Source organism: Apaloderma vittatum, unplaced genomic scaffold (assembly GCF_000703405.1).
Source record: "Apaloderma vittatum isolate BGI_N311 unplaced genomic scaffold, ASM70340v1 scaffold35944, whole genome shotgun sequence".
NCBI lineage: Eukaryota > Metazoa > Chordata > Aves > Trogoniformes > Trogonidae > Apaloderma > Apaloderma vittatum.
The window spans coordinates 266-9,297 of record NW_009711616.1 but is presented as its reverse complement, the minus strand read 5'-3'; the positions used below and the strand labels follow the sequence as shown (position 1 = coordinate 9,297).

Below are 9,032 nucleotides of genomic sequence, written 5' to 3'. Positions count from 1 at the left end.
GACACCTGTGAGCCGGGCTGGCACGTGCAAGAGCCACCACTGAGCTTGGGCTGCCGACTCCTGGGTTTGGTACCATCAGTCCGAGCTCCTCAAAAGCCACGGCTCGGGGATCCCTTGGTTCTGGCCTGGGTGAGCAACGGTGGCAGGAAGCTCAGCAGCCCCATGAGCCCGTGCCCATGGCATTTCTCAGCCAAAGGCCTAACGTGACAGCCGGTCCCAGAACGTACATGTGCTGAATTGGGCTCTTCGCGAGCACGGCTTGAGCAACGGTGGCAGGAAGCTCAGCAGCCCCATGAGCCCGTGCCCATGGCATTTCTCAGCCAAAGGCCTAACGTGACAGCCGGTCCCAGAACGTACATGTGCTGAATTGGGCTCTTCGCGAGCACGGCTGGCAGGGGGTAAGCAGAGCCTGCCTTGCTTGTCCCCGGGGGGCCAGCATGCCAGGAAAGAGGGAGAGGCAAGCTGAAAGCCCCTCTGGCAGGAAAAGGAGAGGAACTCTGGTTTTCTTGCTCTAATGCCAGCTCTAGCTAAAAGGTGGCTGCATCCTGCTTACTGTATTTGGTGAGGAAGAGCTTATGCCAGCCCTAACTCCAGGAAAGGCTTCTCAGCTGAGCAAAGCAAAAAAGGAGAGTAAAGGAGAGCTGCAGAGAGATGAGGTTGAGGGCGTATTTTGCCTGGCAGACCTCAACAGTCAGATCTCGGTGTGCCGATACTCTTGGACCATCTGTTGCATGTAGAATGCATTAGGTATGCAATGGATACCATGACTGTCAGTTTTGCTCGACAGCAAGAATGGAAGAATCAGGTAGAACAGCTCACTACGTTGCTACACCTAAGCCTTAGGTACATACAGACTTGAAAAACATACCTCGAGCTCGCTGACCCGGGAGGCTGAGTTGAAATGCTCTGCCTGGCATGCATCAGAAGGGATGTTGATAATCACAAGTGAACAAGCGCTCATTGTTCAAAGACGTAGCTTGCTTGCTTCTGGAGTGGAGTGCCAAATAGGATTATTTTTTTTTTTTGCTTTGGATATCAGTGGTATTCACAGAGCTATACATTCACTGCATGATATTTGATCACATGCAGAACCAGCAGATCGTGATTAAAAAAACAACCCCAAACTTTGCCATGCCAAAAACTCCTGTGAAAAGCAGCACAAAGTAAAATATATCTTCCCACCCTCCCTGTGCATACTTTTGACTTGATAATAAGGACTGTGACCCGGCTGACCTGACAGAACAAACCTGAGCAAATGGGGAAAAAATATTTACCAAAATGAATAAAATACATTAGCATTTTTAACCTCATTTTTATCTCTCCTCACTGTTGTTCCAAAGGGAGAGGCTTTCACCTCCCAGTAAAGGAGACCATAATGCTCAGCAGCTATCTTTATTTACCATAGTCACAGAGTACTTCCATTCCAAAGACCGAGTCTGTCACTGTGCAGTGAGTCACAATATTAACATGAAATCAGTTTGCGGTTACTTGAGCTGAATGCTATCTAGAACTGAGGACAAGATGAATCTCTGCTTTTGCTTCCCTGGGAGGACTCCTTCAGGAAACACCCTGGGCTAGAGCGCAGCTGACAATTTTAGTCTTAGCAGGGAAGATGTTCCCAGAACAGAGTTAGCTTCTCTTTCTTATATCCCATGGCATTTTAACTAGGTAACAAAACAGAGGGTGGAGGAATAAGGACATACCCTGCAGGTTGAAGTGTGATGTGTAACGAGAACTTACTTTCATTCCTTTCGTGTTGCAGGATGGTGTTCAGCCCCCGTCCAGGTCCTTCTCTTGCTCCATGCAGCAAGGCCAAGAACTTTGTGGCCTATGCTGGGACCCAAATCAATGCCACAGCTAAAGCTTTCACAGTAGCAGGGCTTGCACTCCTCTTAGAAAATGTGCTTGTTTCCTGGCTCTTTACAGGCAAAGTCTTTATATCTGACAAAACGTTTTCATTTCCGTTGGGATCCAGTACATGTTGATCCCTAGAAATAGTTGTGTCGAGTACCATACTTGGTTGGACCATGGTTCTGAAATACATAAAAGAAGCAGGGTAAGAACTGGGGCTCCATAACCCAGAAACATGAGGAAGTGAGATGGGTGGGAGCAGGATTAACTGCTGTAGTTCATCCCACTTGGTGTTGCTGGTGCCAAAAATTCTTGACAGTATTTTGTTGCATTCCCAGTCCTTTCCAAGCTGTAATTTCATTTTTTCTTGTTCCTTTATTATTTTGTATGCTCATCTTGCTCTTTCACTCAAAAGCTCCTCATCCAAGGATTTGTTCATAGGAAACCCCTGTGATTTCAGAGCTACCTCATGATGCCTGAGCTACCTCGCTCGAGGAGGAAAATGACTCACATTCCCGTGGTCAGTGGCCTTGGGGCAGCACCCTTCAGCACAGAGGGGCAATGAAAAGTTCACCTTACAACACGCAGCACTTTCCTTACTGCAAACTACCAATAACACATATTTGCTTTCACTTCAGAATTACCCTTATCTAGGTTTTTCTATTAGAAAAAAGCCCCAACAGACTATCGAAACCCCAGATTATATGATAATGAGCGTGCAGAGGTGTGGGAAGGGATGAGCATGCTGCCTTCCACTTCCCCTTTAGCAGAGATCAGACTATTTTCAGAATGACTTGTCTTTTAAATAGAAGCACCAGCAGCCCTCATATAACTGGGGTAACGGAGGAAGGGCTTGGTTTGTGTGGGTTTATTCACGTAGCGGGTGCTTTCTTCTTTCCTTCCCCCCCGCCACCTTTTTGTCACACAGGGAAGACCAGCAGGAACAAGTGATACTGCTTTGCTTTGTTCCTGCCTCAGCTCTGGCCCAAGATGGCATTGTGGGGTGTGTCTGTGTCTAAATCCTTGAGAAAGCAGGTGGGCAGTCAGAAACAGGAGGCTTCTGAGACCACAGATCTCCTTCCTGAGCCTGTGTCCAGCCCAGCATCAGTTAGAACCCATTATCAAGAGAGTGGGGTCCTGGTACCCTTCAGCTGTCACAGTGTGGTAACTCCTAAGCACGTGTTTATCCCTGCAGAAGAGCAGGTTCACACCAACCGTCTCCCTTTACTATGGGCACGCAGTTACACTGGTAAAAGGCGCAGCTGTAATGGAAGAGCTGGCTCTGCCTCCATGTGCTTCCATTGCTGCAAATGTAACTATCCCAGTATAGATGGGCCTGTTGCAAAGTGAGGTCAGAAAGTTTTAAAATCAATTTAAGAAGATAACAAGCTGAAGTGAGGAGTAGTAAGGAGATTACTCATAACCTGAGGTTGCATTAGGAGCGTCTCACCTGTGCATGCGTTCGCTACTCAGCCTCACCCTGGTGCAGATGTTTGCAGCTTCACCACTTTCCTCTTTGTTTTCCTCTTTTCAGAGTGAGCCAGAGATGGTGGACCATCTTGCAAATACTGAGATCAACAGCCAGCGCATTGCTGCTGTGGAAAACTGCTTTGGGGCTTCTGGACAGCCCTTAGCTGTGCCAGGAAGGGTCCTTCTAGGAGAAGGGATTTTAACCAAAGAATGCCGCAAGAAACCAAAGCCTCGCATATTCTTCCTTTTCAATGACATCCTCGTTTACGGCAGTATAGTCATCAACAAAAGGAAGTACAATTCCCAGCACATCATTCCCCTTGAAGATGTTACTTTGGAGACGTTGCCAGACACCTTGCAGATGAAGAACCGCTGGATGATTAAAACCTCCAAGAAATCCTTTGTGGTTTCCGCAGCCTCCCTCACGGAGAGGAAGGAGTGGATCAGTCATCTGGAGGAGTGCATCCGGCACCTGCTGACAAAGACGGGCCGGCAGCCCTCCACTGAGCACGCAGCTCCCTGGATCCCAGACAAGGCGACAGACATCTGCATGCGCTGCACGCAGACCAAGTTCTCCACGCTCACCCGAAGGCACCACTGCCGCAAGTGCGGCTTTGTCGTCTGCGCAGACTGCTCCAGGCAGAGGTTCCTGATGCCCCGGCTGTCCCCCAAGCCCCTGAGGGTCTGCAACCTGTGCTACAGGCAGCTGCTGGCAGAGGAGAGGAAGGAGGCAGAGGTGGACTGCAGGCAGCCAGAGCCAATCCGCTCTGCCATCCCAGGCTACGAACCCTCCAGCGGTGATGACAGCGACAAGTCTGATGACGAAAAAGCTGAGCAGTGGCCAGCAGACACAGAGTTTTATACCTCAGAAGTATCCTGGTCATCGTTCCACAGCTGACCTCCTTGGGAGTCAGGGGCATTTAGACACTAGGAAGCCAACTTCTGGCCTCCAGTGCACGTCCTTCTTGATTTTTATTCTGGAGGCCATGCCTAGAAAGGTGGATCTTGGCCCCTCTATGTAGTGTATGTCTGGGGAGCAGCGATGGGATTACCCCTCTGAAAACATCTTGTACGACGTGAACACAGAGAGCAACAGCCCCTCTCTTTGCAGCAAAGACCTGCAGATCAGCCTTGGCCAAACAAGCTCACCCTTAGGTGCCTTAGTCTTCCCATCTGCAAGAACAAAGCAATACTAACTTCTTTTTCTCAAACGCTTTGAGATCAGCTCTCGGGAGAAAAAGGAGCAAGAAGTTCAGGAGTTAAACACACTTGCCTGCCAGTGGTGCATTCCTCTGTCACGGCAAGGGACACTCCAGATGCCATTTCCTCTGAGCATCACATCTGTGTCAGAGATTCTCATTGCCGGTGTGCCAGCCGGAGGGGACAGCCGCTCATCCCTGCACGGCTCCGTCGGCACAGGCTTCTGTTTCTACACCCGGGTCTCTCAACTTTGGAAACACTAAGGGAATGGTGCTCCCAGTGCAGGGAGCTCATCTCAGTCTCAGCGTGAGCAACTTTAGCAAAGCACTGGAGCATCCAGCTCGCTCACATGGGAACAGGCCATTATGGTGGTACTGAGCTGGGAGGGAGGAAGGAGAGGGCAGAGGAACAGGTAAAATTATCCAGAGGAGTCAGATAAGGAGGGAAGGACTTGCCACAGTTGACTTAACTAGGTGCAGAGCCCCAGATCTCAAAACCAGGCAGTTCCACCAGAGTACCAGCAACTTGATGAACTCAAGCCTATCAGGTAATAAAAGGATAGCCCAGGGAAGACTTGTTAAGTCTTGAAACATCCAGGAAAATGCCCAAACTATAATCCTATGAAGTACACCAACTTCCACTTCAGAGCCCAAGGCACTGAATGCACACTTGTGGGCTCACCTTCATGTCTCTCAGTCTCATGAGTCCAAAGTTAAGGTCCTTTCTGTACTTCTAGGAGCCAAGCCCAATACTTTACATTTGAGATCAACTTTAAAGTTCAAATTAAGTTAGAAGTAGACTGTGTTTATTCAAGTCATAATATATCATAATATAGTGTGAGAGTAAATATACTGAAAATCAGACAACAGCAATTGTTTTGCAGCAGACATTTCTACAAACTCTGTTAATACTTCTAGTATATTTTTGTATTGTGTATTTTATGCTCTGGAAAAGGAACATGGCTAGGAGTACACTGCCAATGTTATAAACTGTTTCCTTACCATGACCTGTTCCAAACAGTGCGTTCCCTGCCAGATGGCCAGATTTAGGGTTTTTTAAATTTCAGTTCAAAGTAATCATTCTTACTGTCTTTTGTAAACTACCACTGTTCCATTGAATTTGTATCACTTGACTGTGTGTGAATAAAGATACGGCCAACAGGAAGAAGCCAGGAAAACATGACAATAAAGCATGTTGTTATTTAACAAGAGTCTTAAGCAAGAGCTGGGAGTCAGGCCTGGCCAGCCAGCATGAGTTCTGACTCCTCAGCTCGGGGTGAATGCTCTACGTCTCTATTCACTGCTTGAAGGTAAGCGCAAGTGAAGAAAAAATTGCCAAATCTGATGCTTCCTGCCTATTTATACCATGTTATCATCTGACTGAGTTTTCCCAAGTCTTTTGCAATCCCCTACAGTAGCCTGTATTAATTGAAATCTTATTTTTCCAGTGGGGGCATAGCTTAGAGTGGGTCAACAAACCTTATGACCTAAGCAGATGTTTTTGGGTTTCAAAGCAGTAAGTACAGTGAGTTCTTTTTTTTCCATCCCTCTCCAAGCTTTGTTCGTAACCGTGCAGCAGTGATTGTTTTCATAAAGCCTCCCACCCACCAGAAGGGTGTACATGCTATGCAAACAGAAAATGACCTTAAAAATAAACAGCCATTAGAACTGTTCACAAGCCAAAAATAGCCCAGCTGCTGAATCTGCATCCATAGAAAGTGCTGCAGTTCCCTGCTCCTGAGGCAAAACTCCCAGTTTCTTCCTAGTAACTGACTCCAGAAGTGTGTTCCAGTTTTGAACCCACTCCTTAGTTCTTTTAAGAGATAAGCTTTACTTTGTCTTGTGTGTCCAAAGGTCTTACTATTAAAGGCCCCGAGCAAGCTATGAACTGTTTTGATCCACTAATGAAGGACAGGCATGCCTCTAACAAATAAGCTGTTGAGCAAGAGCTTGTCTTAATCACAGAAGGAAAAAAAAATAAAACCCCAAACAAACCCCCAAAACCAAACCAACCAACCAACAGCTCCAACCCAGTCCCTTTTTTCTGTGCATGCTGTAGCGGGTGTCCTGTCTAGAATCACGGGCCTTCCAGCAACTGGTATATCCCCATTCCTTACAGGAGGTGGGTACGGAGATGAGTCAAGGATGCAGAAGCTGCAACACTCCCGTGAATAAAAGAATAAGGGTGACTCACATCACATGCACACACCGTACCTGGTGGTTTGGAGCTGAGGAGGTGCATGTGGACACTTGTGCTTTCAGAGTCTTCTTACATGCCCGCTGCCACGTATGTGTTCCAGAGCCTGCTGGCAGAGCTCTCCTGCGGCCAGCTGGCCGCCCGGGGCTACTCCTGGCTCTAGAGCCCCTCCGGCCGCGTCAGGATATTGCGCCACAGCTGCTGCCAGGTGGGGGACCCGGCAAGGCCAGGGCTGCCAGGGGTTCAGGAAGACGTTTTGCATGGAAGCTCCAAGTAACCCAGCGACCCTTACACTGTTAATGCATATGGTAAAAGGAGGCTACCCAGTAAAACACTGGGAAATTCAAACAAAGCTTTTCCCCTCAATTCCTGTAGTTTCATTGGCCAAAGTGGGGAGCTCAGCACTGGGATTACAGCCTGGCGCTCTTGGCTTCCTAACACATGGATTTTACATCACAAGCTGCTGTTACAGTCCAGCCTGGAGTCTTCCAGCCTGATTCTATTTCCAGTGCATTAATGGGGCATTTCCTGATGGTTTGGGCTTTTTCTTTCTTTGAGCTAAATAAATGCCTTACCAGGGATTCATTAAAATTTGCAAACCCATGTGACTAGGAAGAGTGGTAGCTTGAATGCTCACTTTGAATAAACATCTGCAGGCTAGGGATTCTGCATGGTCACCTCCTCCTGAAAGGCTCCTAAACATGACGCATGGATACCAGTTGCCGGAAGGGGTTCCTTGCTCAACCTCTGCCTGAAGGTGTCACAGCCCAAAGGACACAGGACTGTGCAGCCATCCATCCCTGCTGCACACCAGCTGGGGCACTGCCCAACCCCAGGGTGTGCTGGTCTGGGAAACTGGACTGGCTCAAAATGCTCTTTCTGCTCCCTCGAGTGGAAATGAGCCCAGGTACTTTTGAAAAATGCAAGAGGTTTTGGCACTCAGTAAAATGATTCCTCTTCAGCTGGGCACAGAGGAGCTAGAGGACAGTCCTGTAGCTGTCAGTAACAAGGAGAACACTAGTGCACTGAACACGGAAAGCAAAACTTGAATGTTAGCATCAAATCTGCTGACACTGCCCTGGCTACTTTGGCACCTATATGCCATTCACAGACAAAATTTAAAGCACTTACACAGACAGGATTAAATCTCCTAAATAAAACACAATAACTTTTAAAATTTTAACAAGCCATAAATTACCATAAAAGCAACATTAATTCCCTTCAGTGATTTTGAATTCAGTCTTAGTGGAGAATACTTTGAAATTACACAGCAAGTCAGTGTCAGGAGAATGCAGTAATATAACACTATCCTCACAAAAAAAAGGACCACCAAAAATCCAACCCCCAAACAATACTTAGATACACCTATATTCATAATTAGTACTGATAACTAATAATTACTAGGCTGAAGAATCACAATTGTCAAAGTAAAATTAATTACACTGTAAAAAGCCTGTTTTGGCAAGGCTTATTCTCTATACTGTATCTTCGCATTTAGCTGTTTGCTGAGGTAATTTATCAGCACTCCTGTCAGCTTCCGCCTGAGACTAGCATTTCCCATTACAAGAAGAATCAGCTGAGCAAAATCAGTCCAGTCCAAGTGCCCGAGAACAGCAACAGCTTCCTTGTAGAGTTTCTGCTGCTCAGCACGAGGCAATTCCAGTAAAATCTGAGGGACTGGCCTGAACTGTCCAGTGGTCATCCAGGCACCAAGAACTCCACCAAGTGCTCCTCCTAGAAAAGAGGGAGATGTTAAAACACGAGATTCTACTCACAGCCTTCATCAACACTGTTCCTGCCTTTATTCCAAATCAGCGCAGAGCTGCGTATGCATCTACTTCAACTAGGTTCATATATAACATTCAAAGCACCAAGAAGGATTTTTTTAAAAAAGTTTTTTACATCCACAGCAATCACAAAGGAACTCTTTACACAACCAAAGCTAAGAGCTTGAAAAGAAAATAACACTCCTTCGGGGCACTGGTCTCTCTAGGTAAGCTCTACTACTAAGTAAAACCAGGCACAAGGAAAACACCTGGCCACCAACTGCCTCATCAGTGCCCTTAACACAATCTCCCACCAGAGAATCCCAGACTGATCAAAGCTTTCTGCTTCTACGGAGCCAAACATCACAGCCTCCTGCTCCCAGCAAGTCCACCCCTCAGAAGGGGCTCACAGAGACCAAACCCAGCCGAGCTTCCTGGGACTAGACACACTCATGCTTTCATGCACCAAATCAACACCCCACCCACCCCAGCTGGCCCAGAAATGCTCTGGTGAGTAGAGGGGTTCCAGGTCACCGAGGTAACTGCAGA

At 47.3% G+C, this 9,032-nt stretch overlaps 2 protein-coding genes across 2 annotated transcripts; one reads left to right on the top strand and one right to left on the bottom strand.

Moving 5' to 3' along the window:
- Nucleotides 1-3,397: 3,397 nt before the first annotated feature.
- On the top strand, nt 3,398-4,219 carry PLEKHF1 (pleckstrin homology domain containing, family F (with FYVE domain) member 1). The gene has a single exon (XM_009867690.1). It carries the CDS (start codon nt 3,398-3,400, stop codon nt 4,217-4,219), a length of 822 nt encoding a protein of 273 aa, XP_009865992.1.
- A 3,966-nt stretch (nt 4,220-8,185) lies between these two features.
- On the bottom strand, nt 8,186-8,443 carry LOC104272640 (chromosome unknown open reading frame, human C19orf12). The gene has a single exon (XM_009867691.1). It carries the CDS (start codon nt 8,417-8,419, stop codon nt 8,186-8,188), a length of 234 nt encoding a protein of 77 aa, XP_009865993.1. The 5' UTR covers nt 8,420-8,443.
- Nucleotides 8,444-9,032: the final 589 nt, after the last annotated feature.

What these genes read in the sequence shown, in the direction of transcription:
- LOC104272640 (XM_009867691.1), bottom strand. Translation starts at nt 8,419, where the DNA reads ATGACCACTGGACAGTTCAGGCCAGTCCCTCAGATTTTACTGGAATTG.
- PLEKHF1 (XM_009867690.1), top strand. Translation starts at nt 3,398, where the DNA reads ATGGTGGACCATCTTGCAAATACTGAGATCAACAGCCAGCGCATTGCT.